Source organism: Poecile atricapillus, chromosome 2, assembly GCF_030490865.1.
Source record: "Poecile atricapillus isolate bPoeAtr1 chromosome 2, bPoeAtr1.hap1, whole genome shotgun sequence".
NCBI lineage: Eukaryota > Metazoa > Chordata > Aves > Passeriformes > Paridae > Poecile > Poecile atricapillus.
The window spans coordinates 74,236,896-74,259,585 of record NC_081250.1 but is presented as its reverse complement, the minus strand read 5'-3'; the positions used below and the strand labels follow the sequence as shown (position 1 = coordinate 74,259,585).

Below are 22,690 nucleotides of genomic sequence, written 5' to 3'. Positions count from 1 at the left end.
TATACTTCCAATATCTCTTGGTTTTATGCAAGTAATTAGCTAAGAGAAAGAGAGAAGGAATAAGCCTTCAGGTTTGTTTCTCTCACGGTAGCTAATACAGACCTTGTAACATACTGCTTTGGCTCTTTAATTATTTAATCTCAGCAGCATTTCAAAATTGCAGTGCTTGTCCAGTACAAAACTTTAGTGTAACCTAAAGATTAAAGGAAGAGACATTTCAAAATGCTTTTTGTTTTGTGATAGCTAAAGTATATTTTTAGTTACAGTTGGCTAGTTGCTCAGGTTTCTTTTTAATAGACTAGAGAAAACTCAGTAAATTGAGGGGAGGGGATGCTAGTTTTTGTGACACTTTCTCAGTCTTTAATTGACAGCTTTAAAGGTGGTTGAAAAACAGCACAGTGTTTGTCAGCAAATGATTTGTCTTTGGAAAAATAGAGCTTAAAAATTATTGCGCTTCTTTTTAGGCTTTATCTGTTACACTTACAGGTCACTTCTGATGATGTAAGTATGACTCAAAAGTGAGAACTATATTAGAAATAAACTGAGATTTTGAAACTAATGTTATGTGTTTGGATAGATAAACTGTGCCGGCATGTTTTTAGAATAAGGCTATTTGAGTTGACACAAGATAGCAATTCATACTTCTAGACTAGAATATTACTAGTTTAGTCAAAAAATAAAACAAAAACAATTCTCTTAAACATTGAAACTAGCACTTTTGAGCAAGCAAGAAGTGTATCACTTGTTCCTGTCTCAGTGAGCACAAGCACTTCAGACTGTGTTTTATGTATGGAGAATACCTCAGCACAGAAGTATTAGCAATTGGTTGTGATGTTACTAGAGAAATTCCATGTTCTTTTCAAGCTTGAAACTCATGGCCAGAACAGGCAGGCAAGCATTAACATAGTTGTAAAAACTGGTTTATTTTTTAAAAATAAATACAAAAATATAAATATAAAACATTGGCAGATAGAATTTGATGAAATGAAGTTGCACAAACTTTTTTTTAAACCAGCTGCATATTACACTTATTAACACCACGTGTACATTTTGTTTTATTTTAATGTACAGAACAGGACATATTGGATTTTTTTTCTTCTTTGCCATCTTAAAAGCTGCACTTGCAGGAATAGGACATGTACCTAACAGAAGCGGCTTGTACATGAGGTTGCTTAAGGGATTATCACCCTGTTCAAATTTTTGAAGGTAAGATATTTTTTTTATTTTACTTACTAAAATGTACAACACAGAATTTCCATAGCTTTGGCTCTTGGAAGTTGATTAAATAAAATGTTGTATATATTCCAAGTGGCATCCTACTAGAAAGAATGAATGACATTAATGGACAAGTTTAAAACAAATTTTAAAAGGAAACCATTGTGCTGAGTGGCAGGAAAATTTTCCTGAATGTTAAATACTGTTGAGTGCAGAAGGTGTCTGTAAAATTACTTCCGCTCAAAGGAAAAGAAAAGAGTAGCCTACTGTAGGTTAGGAAGTGTCTTTGTCACTTTCTCCTCCACCGTACATCTCAGCTAGCTTATTAAACCGAGGCCCCCACTCTCGGAGGTAATCATAGTTTTGGTCTCCTTCGGTAGTACCTGACTCCAAGGAGCTCAAGGATTCAGCTATGGAATCATTTCCTTCATAGGCATAGGTTGCAAGCGAGTCATACGGCGGCGCAGAGGGATCAGTGTCATGCTCTTTTAGCCTTTGGTTAATGAAATCTCGGACATCTGTGTTGTCTGGTGCCGAAGGAGTCCTCCGTGGCACAAATAACGTTTCAGGGATAATGTCTCGTCGAAGCTTCTTATCTTCGATAGCTGCAGGATTCCTCAGCGTGCCGATATCAAAGGCTTGGGTGTCTTCCTCTCCACCACCTTCGTCATTGTAACTCACAATGTTGTCTCTGATGTCCTCTTTAGAGAGGATCAAAGGCTCCTTCTTTCGTTGTCTCTTCAGAGCAGCAAATAGCACCACTATAACTTTAAGAAGGAAACAAAGAATGGGTAAAGATCTCTATTTAACAATTTCTTAGCAGCAAATACACCAGGTACAAGAATTACATTTCAGCTATGCTTCACCAACTCACTTTTTTTGATAACTGGATAAACACCTCTATCTGTGTAAGGGTAGCACAATAAAGTCTTTATCAAAAACCTATTTTGCACACATTGTGTGCTCTGCTTTACAGGACCATGAGCTTGCCTGCATGTTCCTTCTGCAGCTGTAATGAGCTTTAAAATAGCCAGGTCTATTCTGAAGATATTTTTTCCTTTTTCAAGCTCAAAGGATACTGTTAAAAAGTGGCTTTGAGTTGAATTATAGGTCATTAAGTCTTATTCTGAAAACCACAAAATGGAGGCTTTACAAAATTTTCCTTTTTTTTTTTTTTTTCATTACAGCACTGAAACCACTGGATAGACAGGGCTTTGATGCAGTAAAATTACTGCTTACTGTTATATTATATGTGAAATATATACTGCATATTGATTTTTGGTAGTTATTTAAATGAAAAAGAGGCTTTTCCTCCAAAAAAAAAAATCTAAAATGAAAGGCAGTAAAGCAATTTTTGATTATACTATTCATCCTCTCTGAACTTTCTGTTTTTCGGACAATTTAATGAAAGAACATAAATGAGCTTCTGGTAGCACAGTGATAGTTTTAACAGTCTGGGTCTTGAATACTTTAAAATCAGCAGATAACAAGGGTTTGCCTTTGTTTTTTCCTTTTTATTTTAAGCTGCAGTTATATTCTTGCAAAATCCAGCATCATTAATTCTATTAACCTGCATAATTTTGTGAAACGAGTCAGGCCTTAAATATTTGCTCCTGGGTAGGGGAAGATGCGTTTCTCTTCTTACCTAGCAGGATAATGATGCAGAGGAGAATGGCCACCAGTGCCCCCGTGCTGAGGCCGGCAGGGAGGAGCAAGGCCTCGGCGCTGCAGGACTGCATGTTCCCCCGGCTGTCACAGGCACACACCCGGATGGTCAGCGTGCCCGTGCTGCTCTGGATCGGGTAGTCGTTGTCCGAGATCACCACCGGGAGAAGGTAAGTACTTATTTCATGCCGACTAAAGCCATTCCTTCTCGTCAAAATCCTGGCAGTGTTATCTAGATCGATTAAAAGATACCGCTGTAGGCTATACGGACAGAAACCATATCACTTATAGTAGATGCAAATCTTTGTATTTTATATGACTTAAAAATAGTTCCTGATATCACAGTGATATCTCTGTTTTTCTAACAACATTGCCATTTGATCAGAAAGCTATTCATAAGTTTTTAGGTACATGTGGCCTGCCTCTCTGTGCCTCTGCACCACTTTTGCATGTGATTCCAAAGAGGATTTCTCAAAACTTAAAATGTTTTATAGATTAATGCATGCAGTGTGTGACACAGTTAAATTTCAGGGCTGAAACTCTGAAACGCAACAACCAACTGAGGAAAAATAACCTTCCACTTTGTGCAGTTCAACAAGTACTCTGTTCTGGAACATTCTTTCCATGAATCAGCTGTGACAACACCCACAGGAATACTATCTGTCAACTCAGTATGAGATTTGCTACACCAAACCACTTCCAACACACTGTAGAACAATTAATTTTGTACCTTAACACATGAAGTAGAGCTTTTTTTGGATAGAAATTGTTTTAGGAATTCAGAAAATGTGAAAGATGGTAGGTATTCCTGCACATTTTTGCAATGTATCTGTACCTGTAGCAGACACATCTTAGTTGTGTGCAGGATACTTCAGCATCAAAAGCTGTCCACTGAGTGGCCAGAGGGAAGGGAAGGAAGAGAATGAACGAATAACACAGAGACACTATTTCTTCTTCTGTTGGAGCCACAAAACTAGAGTGGCAGCCAACTTTTTAGTCCAAAAGAGAGAAAATACAGGTTTAGTGTGCACTAAAAGGAAAATTAAATTTTCATAATATTTGTGGATTGCTTGAGGTTGGCTGTGTGGTTAGCTATCTTGACAGTCAACATCAGGCACAACTAAAATAACCCATGTGCAAATAGAAAGAAAATAATTACAGATAACAAGGAAATATCAAGATATGTACCTCTCTGTATTCAGGACCTAGTCACCAAGATATAACCTTTATTTAAAATATTAAATAATGTATTTTTTCATAGACTTCAAAATGCAAAACACAAAGTTTTTCTTTATTGCTTCCCTCCGCTGGTTTTGTGTATTTTAACACCATTTGTTTTCATTCAGCATCAAAAATTACGTGTCTTGTGGATTTTTAAATCCCTCCTCTGCAATGGATTTTATAAGGTACCCAAACTATTTGATTTAATTAATTAACTTTCCTTACCATTAGGAAATTTTTTTCTGCTGTTGTTAGTAGTCTGCTACATCCTGGAATATTAATCAGGAATAGAGGATTATGTTGCCTTTATGCCTTTGACACATTTGAAGGCTGATACCATATCCCCTATCATTTATTTCTACTGTAATCCAGAGTCCTCTTAATTAGTCATACTAAAATGAAGGCCAAATTCATAGTCTCAGTTCCCTGACAGAGGCTTCTGAAAATTTTCTCACATAAAGACAGATTGAGAAAAGATCAAAAAAAAAGCCAAAGTGGCTCTCAGAACCATTATTTTCATTAATGGTCAGAAAGAAGCAAAACAGAAGGCCAGGGGAATCAAAGCTATGTGACAAAAAGCTAAAGTGAAAAATCTCAACTTATCAGCTGAAGGAATTTTTGAAAGCTTTTTTTTCTTTTGCAGTCAAATATTTAATCTGTCTCTTACCCCAAGCCAACACATTTCTGATTTTCTTTGTATATATATATATTTTTTTTTTTTATCACATTTCTGCCTCACTTATACAGATAAAAATGTAGAAGTCCTAAACCTCATTCAGGTAAAGTATTTTTGATAGTAGCAACTTCACAGCTTCTCTACATATTGATAGACATCAAAAGCAAATATATTTCAGGAATGTAACCAGACAGAAAAGATAAATCTTCCTTGGAACAGGCATGAATTTTACCTTCGTTATCCTGAACAGTGAAGTTAGGATTAACAGCAGCTAAACTGAAGAAGAATTTTTGTCCACCAAGAGGATCATCTTTGTCTACTGCACTTATGGTTTGAATAAGCTGCAGGAAAAAAAGCAAGCAAACAACAACAACAAAAAAAACAACAAACCCAAATACACCTAGGTTTTTGATAGAGCTGTCTGATCAAAGAAGATGAAAAGCATTAGAATAACTTAGCATTCACACATATTGACCTAATATTTATTCTGTAAAATATAAAAACTAAACAAAAATGTTCAACAAGTGTCTTATGTAAGTTTTTTTGAACAAATGCATCTGTATTTTTCATTTGGTAGTACATGTGCACCTATATTTTTGTATCTACACAGTGGACAAAACTTGCCAAAAGTAGTCTTAGCTGTAGCTGGTAGTTTTTGTACTTCATCTTTGGTTCATTGTTTTAAATTCAAATCAACACCTAATACAGTATTTCACATGACATTTTCCATTTTCATGATAAAAATGGCATTTTGTCAAACAGATATTTTTGAAAGGGAAGTTAATGTTTTAAATTACATTTCAACATTAAAGCATTTTTTCTTAAACATGATTTTTCTATTTATTAGTATAGCAGAACATAACAATATGATACCTGAAATGAAAAATGCCAGTTAGATTTTATACATATTTCAACTCTTGACTGAATGTGTTTCAAAACATTGCAGCACACCCTAGAGATGCACAGCTTTGGAGTGGGATGAGAATCTGGCATCATAGTTCTCAAAGTAAGCTGCACCAGTGCTTTCTGCAATGCCTACAAAAGATTTTGGGTATTTTTGGGGAAGGTAATGGTAAGCCATTCATGAGCACTTGTTTACCTTTCAGGTAAGTGAATATGTGGCCTTTTCACTGAAATTTCTATGCCTAGGAGTGGCAAAATACTGTTTCTCAAGCAAAATGAATTTTTAGACTTTTATTTTTGACTTTTTTTTTTGCCTAATTTCAGACTGGAGCTTTTTTTAATCCATGGCATATATTTTGAATTTAAGTCTGGATTTTGTGCATGCATGCTTGAAGGTTCAGTTATGTTCTTAAGTTTAACTTCCAAATACAGATTAATCTTTGGTCTAGATCATTTTTACTCTTCATTTCTTAGCCATAATTTTTAATTGCACTGCTTTTTCAACCATGGAATTACATCTAATTTTTAACACTATTCCTTCTCTGTGGTGTAAACCCTGTTTGTTTTTCCTCTTCCAGTTCTTCCATATACAGCCATTTCTCTTCATATCACAGCTTTTGTCAGGTCTGATCATCTTTTGATGTCATCATATGCTATGCACTCCTGTTTGCCTTTAAAAAGGCATGACGAATTCCTAACTTCTCTCTTGTCTATCCAGAAAATAGCAGTAAATTTCTTGAGGAGGCAAGGATGGGATTTCTTTTAATATAGCAGCTTACTTGCTTTTTCAACAGGAGTTTTGTCTTTCTCTAAATCTGTTTTCTTACATAATCCTCCAATAACTTTCTAAATTAATAAAACTGATAATGCAAGCATAGAATATTATTTGCTTCTGAAGAATAAATATTTTAATTATTTAGTGAGCAATTAGCATATGAATTTTCATGGGTATTTACAAAATTAAGTGAAAAAAACACTAGTTTATTTTACTTCACAACTAGAGACCATAAATATGGTTCAGTTGTAGGTGTTAGGCTGATGAAAATCAACTGATATGCTGAGTGTTCATACTCATAATTTAAAGAGAGTATGTAGAACTGAAAGCGCTATATTGCAGTTAGAAAACTGTTTCCTGATAATATTTATTACCATTTTAACATGATAAATCCTGTTTACATGTGGTTTCAAGCAGTTTTTTTCTCTTATACCTTCCAGCCATGGGAAGTGCCAATTACCTTGTAAATAGGGGTATAACACTCTGAGTTGTCTCTTTCTAGAAATGCTACAAAGCAGTAACTGCAGGAAAGCCAAGGGTGTTACTCTGTATGATAACATCAAGAAATTAAGGGCCCAGTAGCAGTCTTGAGGTTTGTTAGCCACTAAAAAACTGATAAAACAGTGGAAACAAGTTTGCTGTATGGTCTGCTTATTCCAACAAAATTCATCTTTCTGCTTGGTAGGACCTCTGCATGCATCAGTTCTATCAACTGTTTTGGTAGATGTTTTCTTCCAGGATATACTATATATTTGCTTTTAAATTTAGGATAAATAAAGAAAATATAATGCGCTATTAAGAAAAAGAAAGTAGAACTCTTTAGAAACCCTACATCAGTTTGCAGTTCAAAAACCTTCTTGTCCAAGTGAATAAAAGAAAACCTCTGAGAGTTTTTGAAAAAGGTAAGGCAAAGACAAAATTCTGATACTCGTAAAAACCACTGGAAGGTATAAGATCTGTGGCTATATAGCCACAGACCTTAGAGTGAAGAAACTAAAGTAAGAATGAATCAGGGAAACTGGGAAAGAAAGAGAACAAAATTTCAAGAAAATTTATCACGAATTGTCATTTGTCAAAAGAAATGAAAGAGATGCAATAAATAAAATAACACTTCAGGAATAAAGGGTTTAAGGATTTTTTATAGAAACATCTTAAAAATAGGAAGGGAAAATTGAATGCTAGGAAAAAACTTCAAGGACTTAATTTTTTCAGTAGATATGAATTTTAGCTATTTTAAGAAAGACACTTGGTGAATATAACAAGCAAATTTCTGGAAATATGAAGATCCCAAAAGCCATGTTTAAGCAAGATTATGGTGAGAAAAACATCCCTGGTAAGGATTGTTATATGGGTCAAATGAGCTGATAACATGACGAGCAGCATAAAAAGAATGGGGTCAAGAAACGTAGTGTGTTTATATAATCTATACTGAATTTAGTTATCGGAAAAAGGAAAATGAACTTCATCATTCCTATTTTAAAATGTCTTTGAAAGAGAATCCATTATGAGCTAGACCTATTTACATAACATTTGGCCATATGAAAAAGGAGCGGGCATGTATGGATTTGGTAAAATGAAGGCTGATAACAAGATAATAACAAGCCATTTAAACATCGCAGTACTTGAGTCAGGTGGGGGTGTCCCAGCGCTGGCAGTGCTGGGGCTGGGCCGGGCCTGGGCCCGGCTGAGCCCCTCAGCCACGGGCGGGCGGGCGAGAGCCCCGGGGAAAGCCTGGCCAAGGGAGGGCAAAACGCTGCCCGGCAGCCAGGCCTGAGCCAGGGGAACCGAGCCACAAACAGCCCTGCGAGCCCCGGGGGGACAGCGGCAGCAGGGCCGGGGCCGGCAGAGACCCGGCAGGGATGGGCCTGCGGCCAGGGAGAGACCCCGGCCGGGCCGGGCTTTACCTGCGGCTCCTGAAGGTGATCCCATGCTGCAACAGATTTATCCTGAAGGAATGCAGTCCATGGGGAATGCTCACCCTGGGACAGGGAAAAGTGTGAGGAGGAAGGGGTGTCCAGGAAAATAAAGTAGTGAAGGGGTGAAGGTGAACCTGGGACGAAGGGTGGTATTAAGAGAAGTTGCTTTAGTTCTCTCTTTTTTTCTCACGATCCTACCCCATGTTTAATGGACAGCATATTAAATTAATTTTCCCCAAACTGTTTTGCCAGTGACAGTAATTTGAAAGTTTGTCTCAAACCATTTTTATTTTCCATCTTTTCTCACCCTATATTGTTGAGAGGGGAGGAAGTGGTTGGATGGACACCTGGCTGCTGACCAAGGTCAACTCCTGCCTTCTTTCCTTTTGGCAGATCATTTAGAAAAGGAGAAGGGTCCATATTCAGACATCTACTATAAAGAAAATGAATATTTAGAAAAGTTAAACTCAGCCTCCATGCAAGATCTCTCTAAAGCAGGACCGACTTCTGCTTTCTAAACTGATTCTTATCTTTTACATTAGAGGATCTTTGGAGGCTGGCAGCTGAGCTGCCAGACGTGTGACAGCTGGGAGCTGACAAAACCAGTGGGATTCCATCTGTCCAGATGCCCAGCTCCTGGCTCTTCTCACCTGGGGGCGGAGGACAGCTGAACTTCTTTGGTTGCAGGGCTGCAGCAGTCTGAGCATTTTGCAGCTTTATTTCCCTGAACTCCTATTGAGTCAGCCTTGTGTAGGTCACATGAACTCCTGTGTCCTCTTTATGCCATCACACCAAGACTGTCCTCATTTTTGGGGGGTCGAAAGAACAGCAGCCACCAAAATAGCATTCTGCCCGAGGTGCTGCTTGTGTATGGCTTGAGCTTTTTGAGATAGGATATTTGCATGGTTTGTAAGTTCACGGTAGGATCTGACATCAGCAGTAATAGCAAGCAGGAGAACAATCACAGGCCCTTCAAGTCACTCAGACTACAAGTCACATCTCTCTCTTGCTATATATTTGCATATATGTGTACGTTTGTATGCATGAACTCATGTGCACTTCCCCAGCTATCATATATAGCATGTGTGTGCCTATATATATGTATGCATAAAATTTAGGCTTCTGCACAATTTAAGTAAACAGAAAAGCATAATATTCATTACAATATCTGTCCTTAGTAGATGGGAAATACTGAAATGAACACCACAGAATCTGTGACTGATGAAGCATCATTCAGTGACCTAATAGAAGATATAAATTTCACGGATCAAATGTAATTATGAAAACCAGAAAGGGAAGAAAAATAGCAGAAATGTGGGAGGAATCAAGCTCAGAGAAGCATGTTCAGTTTGGATTGATTAGATTCTCTCAGGACAGATTGAATTGGAAAAATAAAAAGTCTTATTTATGAGCTGCCAGTAAACAAGAATATAATTACATTCAAATAGATTATTCATGTTATCCAGCATTATATTTTTTCTCTTTCTGCAAATTGTTTTCTTTAAGCAATCATTTGCAACTCAGATTTTTTAAAAAATGTTTATATTTATGGCACGCTGAATAACTTTGGCAGTTTTTTTCTGATAAAGACACTATTGAGCTCTATAACAATTTAAATAGGATTTGTGGATGTGAAAACTTATTTAGCTCCTCAGTTATTAGTTATAAGTGATTGGTGCTATTTTATTCAACTTTTTAACTGACAGCTTATTATTATTGTAAGTAATGAAACAATGCAATGTAGAAATAAATTTTATATTTACTTTTAAATTATACTGACTTCAATAATCTAGATTGCGCAGAAAAACTGTTCCTTAAAATACATTTACATGGAAATTTAACTGTTCTATTAGTATTTCCTGTATGCTCTAGAACTAGCAACCTGCACAGAAAAAAATCTGAAATCTCAGGTGAGTAAAATGTGTGGATTCATGCATTTATACTTCTTTTAACATTGGGGGGTTTTTTTGTGAAAGTGGAAGAGGAAAATTCAATGTTCTTCTTTTACAATTCTTTATCCATTTGTCATATTGAAAATGATTAAAATATTTTTTTAGCATTTATAGTAGACACTTCAACTGTCTGAAATTCTCCGCTTTTAGCCAGTGATTTCTCTTTATCTAACAGCTTGAATTCTCTTGTGCCTGCCACAGCAGACAAATGCACTTTCTCAGTACGTTTAGATATTTTATGCATTATAAATTTGAGCCTCAAATTCTTGGTTCTAAGTTCAAACTGATGTCACTTTGGAAGGAAGAATGGCAACCTGAATGTGAAATTTGCAATACAACCTGAATGTTATACCTGTGGGACTCAAATGGTTAAGACAAGCTGGCGCTTTACCACATTCTTTTCAAGCGTACTGAGAGGGTTGCACTGAGGTACTACTGCTACCATTTTAAAGACTTTATTTTTGGCTAATTATGCTCTGGGATGTGTAATAAGAAAACATTTTTAAAGAGTTATAATAAGCAACTGCCTATTGGGAATTAGGTATTAAGCAGTACAGTCATTTCACTTCAATTTAAGTACACATTTTGCAGCCTCTAACAAGCAAAAGAAAAATATTATGTTACCATTTAAAAATGTATTTTTTCTTTTCAGAAATTTTTGGTGTGATAATGAAAGATGACTATAAGAATTGAAAAAAAAAAGTGACAGGTTTTTTTTGTTTGTAATCACCATCAGCATGGATTGAAATATATCTGAATTTTTCTATTGGAGAATTATAGAAAATACAGATAAAACTTTTTAGTTACATATAGTGTTCTACTTTGTGAAATTAAGGACAAAGTGAATCACGGCCATGTCATCGATGTATCTCATCAGAATTTAACAGCAGTACGAGGTTAGGTAAGGAAAAGTGGTGACTGAAACACTGATGTGCTTCTAACATACTGAGATTTCACTCTTAAGCCTCACTTACAGCGCTTCTTTGCTTTCATTTTTAACATTTCAAAACCTAATTTAGATATGATTTTTCATAAGCAATAGGCAAGAATGATCTATAATTGAGTGCTGTAGTGAAACTGAATAGTGGGAAGTGTTTATCAAAGGCATACCTGTCCAGCTCTTGCATTTTCACAGACAAAAGTGTCGTAGAATACAGCAAACTGTGGGGCATTGTCATTAACATCCAAAATTCTTACATAGACAGGAACACGAGTAGTATCTTTGGGGTTGTCTGAGAGAAGAAGAGAGAAGAAGCATGAGATTATTTTCTTATTAAGAGTTTTCTGTTTTCTTCCAAATTTCATGAGCAATACACATGAAAGATGAGGCTAGAATCAGGTCAATGTTTAGTGTACAAACCAGTAACAAGTCAGAATCAGGCCTTCTGAAAAAATAAGGAAATTATTTGTGTGGAGTAAAAAAACATGAAGTACTGGGATCTAGTGAACAATTAAGTTTTTTTATGAAGATAGGTGGCTGCAAATGTTAATAATATATTCAAATATTAGGTATAAAAATTAGGTAGGTATGCCCACAACTACAATAACAAATTTGATCACTTGGTGGGCTCAAGGTTTTGTAAGGCTTTGATCTTTAATTTTTAAATTCTTTGTGATCTAGTTTGTTTCACAGAGAAAAGACATCATTGACTTTGTTCATTGTTGATTTTGGTTGGCATAGAGTTAATTTAATCGATGACATGCATACATATTTTGAAAAATTTTCAAGTCTGACTTTCCTATCTTGCCCCTTGAAAAAATTCCAACAAAACAAATGAAAGTACCCCTCCAAAATTTTAGTAAAGAATTTATTAGAATAAGATTCTTTTATGTTTAAATTTCCTTTAAAAATATGTAGATTTTCAGACCTTAAGTTCAGAAACAGTAACGTTTCCCTTGCCAAATACCAAGATCCTACTATTACTTTTTGTTAGCATAGGTTAATTCAGGAATACAGGTGTCCCTGTTCTCACTTGCTGATCTTGTTGCCATAACAAAAATATTAAATAATGCCTGGGTGTAAAAAAGTGCAGCTGTTTCTTGGAAATGCTACAGCTTCGGGATCAAACTGAAAGGAACTTGTAAGATGTATTGGTTCCAAGAGCTGTAGGTGTAGATACCATAGGAAAAGATAATTAAATTATTTCTAAGGAAATGAAGAATATGCTAAACTCAGCTATTTTAACAACAAAATCATGTTATTGTCCTCCAATAAAAGAAATAAAAAGAATTGTTCCAGTCTTATTATTTAATTGTTTAACATTTCAGAAGTAACTTGGACATAAAAAGTCAGTGATGGAGGTAGGTGAGGAAAAGAGCAATGAAGAGACAGCTGCTGTTAGCTACCCCACAATTCACATTTCTAGGGTATCTAGTAGAAAGGGGCATGGGTACAATAAAGGAGGGGTGTTATCATTACAAAGCTGCCACTGTAACTTTACAGGCTAAGGAAAACTGAAAGGAAAATGAAAAACCAAATTATCTTACTAATCTCAGCTGCTATAACACTAAGATTGTGCCATTGGGATATCTCACGGTCAAGTGGCTTAGAAGTATAGATGGACCCATTTCCAGAATGAATGTTAAATATCCTGTCAAGGTCAGTGTGACGATCCAGAGAAAACCTAAACAAGATAATGAAATAAAAAGTATTGTCAAAATTACAGAAAGTCAAAGAAAACACATTTCAGAAGTCAGTACAGGTTTTATGTTCTACATTACAAAGGTTGGTTTTAAAAAGACATATATTAAGTTTCTATAAATACTTTTGAAAATTCTGAAGATTAGCTCCATAGAATGAGAAATTAAAAATGAATTTTAAAAATGTGATACAACAGTGTAATATTTGATAACTGGATCTTTTACAAGAATATTGGAGAATTGTTTTAAAAAAAGCAGAATTTCAATATATTAATTAAAGAATTAATTTAATCTTGAAAGGAAAATGGTCTTTGATATACTGTTTCTTTAGAGTGAGACTGACAGCTAATTTACAAGCTGTTCAAAAGTATTGCTATAAGCTCTGCTTCTACTATTTAGGATGCATTAATTCACTAGAGATCAAGATAAAAAATAACTGTATAAACATGTAAAAGATGCAGCACTTTAACTTTCTTGCACGGATGTTGAAGGATCTTGTATATTTCTATAGCTGCTATACTTTTGGTAGGCAAGATGTCCACCAACATGATATGGTGATGTCAAACAAATATCAGAAAATTTTTCTTTCCTCTTTTTTTTTTTTTTTTTTTTTTTAATACGTAACATTGCCTTCAAATTAGAATGAAATCTTTGATGTGGAATTAAATGTAGCATTTTGTCAAATACAGAATGATTATCAGAATATGTGTCAGAATTGGGCCATTTTTTTTATAGAGTACATTTGTATAGTACAATAGAAACAAATGTTTATGTTTCTATAAAAATTTATGAGTGATCTAAACTTTTCATCAACTGCATCTGGTTTCACTTACAGAACTTAACTAGACTGAACCAAATAAAAAAATGCTGTTAAATTAAAATAATAACTATACATTTTTTGGTGGCTGTTGTTTGCTCACTCCACCACACCCAATTGCTGTAAATATAAAAGACAAACAAATAAAACCCCAACAAACAAGTCAAAATCAAAATGAATGTAAAAATAAAGGAATTTAGTGCAGCAAATGAAAACTTCTGATAGTGCAATAAAGACCTACTCAACTGTTTTTACTACTACCTTACTCTAATAACTAGAATAAAACAAAAACCTGCTATTTTCTAGAAAAACTATGTTTAAGACTACTTGGCTTTTATGATAAGCATTTCCTCTTACTTCATACATGATGTTAGTTTTATTGAAGATTAGAACTTGTTTCCTCAGCGCTCTAAAAGCTTTTCATAGTGTGAAGCAAGAAGAAATCTTGATGGGCCTACTTGAAATCAAGTTTTCTATGAACTGAGGCACTGGAAAATATTTAATATAAAAAAATATAAATTAATATAAAAATTGTGCCTTTTGTGTGCAAGTAAATTGCTGTTGCCTGACCTGTTTGTAGGTTTACAGATAGCAACATTCTCAATTCTGTGTATTTCTAGGACACTAATAAATAATAGAAAAAAACCTCTATGTGAAATTAATGTTGCCTTACTATTTATCTTAATTTCTTTAGCAAATAATGTGTTTACAGACATTGAAGTATTACCTTATTGGACTTGAGGCAGAATCAGGATCCCGTGCCATTACCGTTCCTATTATTGTCCCCAACTCAATATCTTCATGCACCTCAAAAAGGTACGAGGACCTGCTGAACACAGGAGGTTCATCTACATCTTCTACAGAGATTTTCACAATAGTTGTGTCTTTGAAAGGCCCAAGGTAATAGAAACGGGGATCCACATGGGTATTTTCAGCTTCTACTTTCAAAGTATAAAGTCGTCTTGTCTCATAGTCCAGTGGCTAAAAATGAAAATTGTGGTAAATTTTATTAAATTAGATTTACATATTGACAGATGTTGACCTGTGTACATAATGGAAACTGAAGACGGCTCAAGTGTTATCAGATCCTGCAGTGTGGGAACAACAACACAATTAATGTTTTCCTCACCACAGGAGTCACTTTGTCTAATAAGAAATTACCATTGTTTTTAGAAGTATCTTTTCCTCAATATTAATTAAATTATCTCAGCATGAATGACAAAAATATTTACAGTGCAAATTAACCAATTATTCAGGGAATTTTGCAGCTATTTCACAAGAATATGGATTTGAAACAATCATACAACCATTTAAAATGCTTGAGATACTGACTGGAAATACAAACTTTCCAGAACAAGGTATTCAACACTAATATTTCACAGGAAATTCTGTAAAGTCCTGGAAAATCAAAATGACCAGAGTATTCTTACTGTCAAGCCTACATAGCTGGCCTTAAATACCAGGAATGTTTTAGGTGTCTTTTGAGGAAGGTGTCTCTGTATCTAGAGAAAGAGTAGGGTTTAATCTTGTTCCTTTTCATTTAATTTAATGAACCCAGCATCAGAGGGTTTTTTTTTTGAAAATATATTTGACATTTTTGTCAGCAGTTCCTTTTTAAAATGGAAGGAGGAACAGTTCATGGTTATAATTAGAAATCATTTTGGATAGAAAAGAATTCTATTCCTTCAAATTTTTCTTGCTGTCATAGATGAAAAGTGTTAGCTAATTAATGATTCTGAGGAAATGAGCAAGCTGAAAATCTACCTTTCTGACACAAAGAAGACTTTATTAACTCCCACAGATTCTGAGAGAGATAGAGAAGTGGTGGTTTTCATTCATCAAAATGGGTAGTTGATGACTGATTTTTTTCTGCCTGGCTGCTTTTAAATACTAATTAATGTTCACTAAAGATGCTGAAGTGACAGGTTAGATATTTAACCACACTATTCAAAAGCAGTAAGATGCAGTCCAGTAAAAGAATGAGTTTCCCCACTGCCCCAGACTTGTTTTTAAAAAGTAGTCAGAGCAGATGGGAGAGTATCTATGAATACAACTGAGAAATGCAACTATTTAACCTAGATCTGAGGCTATTGCTGTGTCGGTAAAGTGCATCATTCAGCTGTTAAGGGACTCTGGCTTCAATCCTAAAAGCAAAGAAGACATGGTAGTCCTGATTTATTCTAATTGATTTAATCTGGCAGAATGTGCACCATGAATATGTAAAATTGCTACCGCAACATTCACATCCAATTTGGACATCTTCTCCAGCTACAGTGCAAAACGGGGTATGAAACCTGTGGATTATACAGGCATTACATCATATTTCAGCACATCAACAGTAATGAACAAAACTTTTGCCCAAATATATGAAATTGTGGAAAATCAATTATTTTGTCTGTGAGAAATTGTATAGAAAAAATTGTATAGAAAAAGTTCTTTTATGGCACATAATAAATTCAGACTTAATAACTTACAGGCTTCGAAAAGGAACACAAGCTATTTGTAGTTATTCACCACTGAAAACAGAAATTACAATCAAAGTGGATAAATAATAATAAAAAAAAGAGACTATTTTAATGAATCAATGAACTGAGCATTCTCATCTCCTTCCTTGCTTGTTAGTGCTGTTGTCTGTGGTATTGAATAAACTACTTATTCATGACTGAGAAAGCATCCTGAAAAATGCAAATTCTGTCAGACTGCTAATGACAAAATCAGAAGATCTTGTTCATTAGTATTTATTGACATTTTTGGAACTGCTGTATTATAATTTAGGAAATTTCTTATGCTTGATTCAGCTACTAGACTTTTTTTCAAGATGCTATTGACAATATAATAGTCTGTGTGAAAATCTGAAGCAAGCAAGAAAACAGCATCTCAAGAGAAGCCTTCACAAACTAGGAAAAGTAAAATATAAGATCTCAAACTTTGTTGTTTTTTTTTTTTTTTCATTTTTTCCCAGATAAACAACCACACTGACTATGTTCAGAGTAAAACAGAAATTAAAAAGGAAGACTCTAGCAGAACTTCTCTCTTCCTTGGTAACCATTATCAAGGGATGTGGAGATATCTTTTATATTGCTGTTTATTTCATTATTCCATGCTTAAGGACATTTGTTTGGAAAGCTAATAAAAACAGTGCTTTATGTTAAAAAGGTACCTAAACTCTTTGGAGTTCATCTCAAAGTCCCAAAGACAAGGACCAAGAGACTTCTGGAAGGGGAATTTTTGAGGAATAGGAGAGTGGCATTTCTACTTTTGAGATCTTGGACTTTGAAGACAAACATCTGAAAGTGCTCTGACAATGCAAGGCAGAGGGCAGAACTAAAGCTAGCTCTGGGACAGTAACACCTTCATTACATAAACAGTTCTCATGTGGCAGCCCTCTCATACATTGGAAACAGGAGCAAAACCATATAGCTTGCAACTCATGTCTGCGTTCTGGCATATAGATCTCATGAGAATCTCACAGAGAAGGAAAATCTGTGTCTCATTGATTAGACTCTCATTGTGAGTGAGCTGCTGATTGCCAGCTGAAGAAAACAGGTTACAGAAGTACCTAGGAAGCCTGCATTATTATCTCTGCCTCACAGAGATAATTAGTGCTAACACATTGGGGCTGGTCCACCTTTTCATGCTTTGCTGGCAACAATGCTTTAAACCCATGCTGCATCTTAGATATGGTCACCACCTTTTATTTCCTGTTCATCTTAAAAGGCAATAGTACCTTTCAGTCACTGATGGGGCATGCTTGCAAATGTTAAGCAGTTAGCATGTGTTATCACATGATGTAAGCAAAGAACGTTTGTGACATAACATTGACATCAAAATCATTTAGTGAATGCTGTTAATGGACACCTTTCGCACAGTGATGATGCCTTCCTGCGTGTCCTTCTGTGTCACAATATCAAACATATCGGTCCCATCGCCATCTATAATTCTGTACTCTACTTCTGCATTTTTTCCGGTGTCCGCATCTGTGGCTTTAACACTGCCAATGGCTGTTCCAACTGGGGAGGACTCAGGAATACGGAGATGGACGGTACCTGTCAAAGAGACAAAGAGCTGTTCAGGACCCCCACAGGCCAGTACACATGCATGAAGTAACACTGTGTGACACAGCTGATAACATAATTTTGTGTGTTTTTTATTCTAGAGAAATTGCCATTTAATACGAGACGAGAAAATACGAGGCTGAGAGCTATCCAGAGGAAAGCTTTATATAGAAGACTTAAAATAAAATTGTACAAAAACATTAATAGAAAAGTAGAGTTGAGAAAACATTCATTGAAAAGTAGGGTTATTCTATCTGAGAGAAGAATCAACTATATCTGCACTCTTCTTGCCTTTCTTTTCCTTGTAATTTTCTTGTCCTCATTTTCTTTCATTCCTGAAATATCATCTGGAAAGACTGCTTTGTGTTCTTGCCAGATTTCACTCTTCTTTTTTACCCATTAATATCTAAGGACAATCTTTGAGATATATTTTACATGTACTTTATCATGGAAGCAATGACAAGAATAGAATTCCTTGATTTTGCTGGCCAATTCTATGCAAGAGACTGGCATTTCAGATAGTATGATATTGTATTAAATAAATTTGAATAACACATTAATGCAGGGGGAGGTGTTTTAAAAATCTACGAGCAGAAATTGTGCCTATACTTGGTAAAGTAGTTAATTCATACTTAAATAGGCTTATGAATATTGCAATTTTTGGTTTGTACTACTTTTCTTATCTCAGTTATATCCCTTTATGGTAGTGTCATACAGCTGATAAAATACATAGGAATCAACCTGTCATCATTCAGACATGCTGCAGTAAATTGAAATAAGTATCTTACCATATATTTTAGCATTCTATGTCCTAGCCTTAGTGTGAAAACTGTAAATAAGGGTTGAGATACTTGATCCCATCTGTTGGAACTTACACTAGAAAAAAACCATGTGGGGGACATAATGCGCTATGAAGAATTCTCAGAAAAAAATATTTTAAAATTAATTCATCTACAGTTGTCATTCCAAAGATGAAAGTGAATTCATCAAAACTCTCTTGAAAAACATTTTCTTCTATGGCCTTAGTTTAGTTTTCCAAGATTTTCTATTCTACTTGGAGACTACCTAAGTTAAAGGAGTTAGAAGTATGCTTGAAATAACACAAAAGTGAAAATGGTAAAGGACAGCAACCACAACAGTAAAAAGTTGAACAGGCTACACAAGAGGCAACACATACTTTGCCACAAATAAGTAGTACAGGAAAGTCCATTAAATGAGTATTAGTTTTGTGAAGAATCATGGGGGGAGATTGACAAGGATGTATAGGAAGGTCACTGGCAACATGATTTTATCATATCTCAGGAAAGTATGAATCATTTGAGGATTACTAGTGTATTACAAGACAGCTACAGGGTTGACACTCACTACAAAAAAAACCCCTATTATTTACTGGGTAATTTGAGGGTTTTTTTCCTGCTTTTGCAAAGTTATTTTTTCTTCTGTTCTGTTACATTATTATGTTCCCATTTGACTAACCTAAAAAAACAAAAATTAGAAATTTAAAAGTAAATGCATTCACATTTAGTTTTCAATTAAATGTTGAATGAAAAATATTGAAATATTTAAATTTAATTTCTTCATATATTTTTTAAGCATATTTTAATATGAAACTGACATATACCAGCAGAATGAATTTTTTATGGACATGTACACCCCACATTCTATTTATATGTGTATTTTTTTGCTCAATCACATTTTGATGTTCAATTGAGTACTTTATCCTGCATTTTCTCTAACATTTTCATCACTTTTCTCTAGTATCTAAACCTGTATACTTCATTAGTAGAGAATCTGTCTGTAATCACCTGAAGGTTAATAAAAAAAAAGGAAAAGGAAAAATTAGCCCCAGTTTAGTACTAAAGCAGTACTATAGGATGCTATGGTGAAAGACTGCTTTTTTTTACCCCCAATTAATATTTATATGTTATAATTATTTTTATGAGGTGTCAGCTACTTACTCCCCAAATATTTTTTTTTCTTCAGCACTTAAAACTACATCTCTAAGCTTTGCCTTGTGGACACTGCTTTGACTGACTTTGATTCCCAGTGCAATACCCCAGTCATTAATTTATTCTACAAAGTGGTAAGAGTTCGTATCATGAATTGCTAATAAGGTAGTGGAAACAGAGAGCAAAAATAACTAGAAACATATAATCTAAAATGTAATTTTTAATCTATTCATTTCTAGAAATCTCCACCACAGTATGAGATGCTTCATTTTATTATCTTTGTCACTGAAGACATTTAATGCATTGACTAAGTATGGGATGCAGTACAGCTTCAGACACTGTATTAGAATACAAAGTACACCAAAGTAGAATCATCCTTGCAAAACTCTGCTGTCAATCTTATTTCTCTCTTCTCAAGGAAAGTAGTTTACTCTTTGCATTTACTCCAGTGAATGATGTCCTTTCATTTGTCTGCCAGGAAAAGAAATGGGAGGATCAGGGAATGGAATACTTTTCCATATACTATGGACAGGAGAAATCAGCTCGAGGATTAAAGTTTACACACTTGGGATTGCAAATACTTCAGTCAGTCATAAATAATGGAAAACCAATCTTATTTTTCCGTTTACCCTTCTTCCCATTCACTCTTGAATAAGCATATAATGTAAAGGTAAATATTATAAAGTACTACAGGCTAGACTCTCACAGGAGACATGGGCTGCCATAATTCGGGTGCACTGAGTTACATTCAGACTCAGGCTTCTAAGTCCATAAATCATATTTTCTGTTTGTCACTGATCAGCACTATCTCCTTACTTCTGAGAACTCTTGGAAATATTACAGTTGAAACAGAGATCCAGTATCTGAGGTCATTGAAGACCTTTCTGTAGAACCCTGAAAAAGTTTTCAATCTCATCACGACTGTTATCTGTGTGGGTTTTAGTATATTTTTAAGAAGAGAAAAATATTCTTAAGAATCATTGCTTCATAATGTAAACAACAGAGAAATTAGGGGTTCTTCTATGTATAGATATATATATTTTTTAGAAAGTATGATACATTATGTCGAATTTTCCACAATTTTAATATGAGTTTCTTGTGAGAGACATTTAAGCAGATCTTAAACTTTTTATTGAAACATATAGCTGTAATATGCTGAGTCCTATAGAAACATAATGAGCATTCTAACATTTAGCCTGGTAATTTATAAATTTGATGTGAATATTATTGTTTCATTAACCTAATACATCTGGGAATTTTTTAATTAATGGAATAGAATAAGAATAATTTAACTTAATTTGTTTCAATTCCAGCAGTCTTACTGAACTCTGTTAAAATTATGAATAAGTTTATTGTCTATTTCCATTTTGAGATTAAATATATTTTTTTAAAAAATCAATAGCTATTTATACTTTCATATATATAGTAAAATGTGTCATTTTTTTAAATGTTTTAGTTTTCACCTCCAATGAAACATACATTTATATCTAACAAAGAAATTGGCAGAGAGAAAGAGAGAAAAACCAAACAACAAAAGCCCATGAGAGTAAAATTAAGTTTCTTTAAAGTAAATGACACATCTGATTTCAACTGACATTAAGGAAAAACGCAGAGATGCTAGATCAAATCCTTCTCTCTTTCAGCTATTGTGTTGGACTCCCAGATAAGTCATGTTAAAATGGTCTCAAAAGTTGATACCATCATTCTAACTTCTAATTTAACACACTGTTTAACAAACAAGAAAAAAGAGAAAAAAGAAAGTATAAATATGCACTTTGAATGGTTCTATGCTGTCTTAGGTTTAACTGTTAATTTTTTTTCTGTAAGGCTTTGAACTTGACCCCTCTTTGAACAGTCTTCTTCAGTGTGTCCAGTAATGCAGCATTCATCTCCTATACAACAATAGAAATACCAGAATTTTCTATATACAGATGGAAGCAAGAAAAATAATGAATAAAAAAATTGAGGAAAAGCAAAGGAAAAAATGATAAATTAACAATAAATTCTGTTCAGAATATGACTTTTTGCAAAATGCACAAATTCTGCGTACTCCATGGTGCATGACATTTTTATTTCAAGTGTGTACATGAAATGACATGCTGATAAACATCTTAGTTAAACACATATATATTAACTGCAATATTAAATTGAACATAATTATGTACTCCAGTTGTGCCATGAAGAGCATAATTTGAAGCTGATTCTGTTATTTTGATCAAGAAGAGTGCATCAGTAACTACTGGATTGAGTAGAATTATGCAGAGTATAAAACGTGTGGTGAGGATACTCTAAATCCTTTACGTATTAACTAAATCTAAATCATCCCGCAAATATTGCAACTTCAATTTATGCAAAAGGCTTCAAATGTATTTAGAATACTTAACTGTTACAAGTTCGATGTTACATAGTTTAATATTTCCATATCACATAGAGACCAAGAACAGTTTTACATTTTGATTTGAGGATACTGAGTTTTGACAGCTGTATTATCAAAAGGCAAAAAGAATTATGAAAACCTTCACTAAGGCTATTAAAAACCCTAAAAAATTAAATGTAATTTACTTTAATTTGGGAAATTTTCTATGTTGTTTGTAGCTCTATAGCTGAAAAAGTACAAATCTGTCTGATTCTCTTTGAGTAATTTCTTTTTCACGTTTTTCATGATTAAATATTTAAGCAGTTACTTCATTTTAAACATCTCTCCGTATCTGGAATTACAACATGTTTTATTCTCCAGTGGGAGAGCATGTAGGATTTAAGCAATAGGTAAAGAAAGCAAAAACATTGCTCTAATGCTCTTACAAGTCCACCTACTATTGCTCCCCATATTACTGGGAGGAATTCCAGGTTTACTGCAACTGTATTTGATCATGCAACTACTTTCTAACAAAAAAAATGCTCTAACA

At 34.5% G+C, this 22,690-nt stretch overlaps 1 protein-coding gene across 2 annotated transcripts in view; it reads right to left on the bottom strand.

Annotated features, from left to right (window-relative positions):
- Positions 1–1,223: 1,223 nt before the first annotated feature.
- CDH10 (cadherin 10) overlaps positions 1,224–22,690 on the bottom strand; it is a 58,205-nt gene continuing 36,738 nt past the window's right edge. The window contains exons 5-11 of one of the 2 annotated variants that reach the window (XM_058831715.1): positions 17,639–17,826; positions 14,508–14,761; positions 12,811–12,947; positions 11,434–11,555; positions 5,010–5,118; positions 2,861–3,112; positions 1,224–1,982 (exon numbers count right to left, since the gene is read on the bottom strand). In XM_058831715.1, the coding sequence (XP_058687698.1) occupies positions 1,489–1,982; positions 2,861–3,112; positions 5,010–5,118; positions 11,434–11,555; positions 12,811–12,947; positions 14,508–14,761; positions 17,639–17,826 (1,556 nt within the window). In that variant the 3' untranslated portion in view covers positions 1,224–1,488. The remainder of the gene's footprint in view (positions 1,983–2,860; positions 3,113–5,009; positions 5,119–11,433; positions 11,556–12,810; positions 12,948–14,507; positions 14,762–17,638; positions 17,827–22,690) is intronic. The other variant, XM_058831717.1, reaches the window with a different exon arrangement.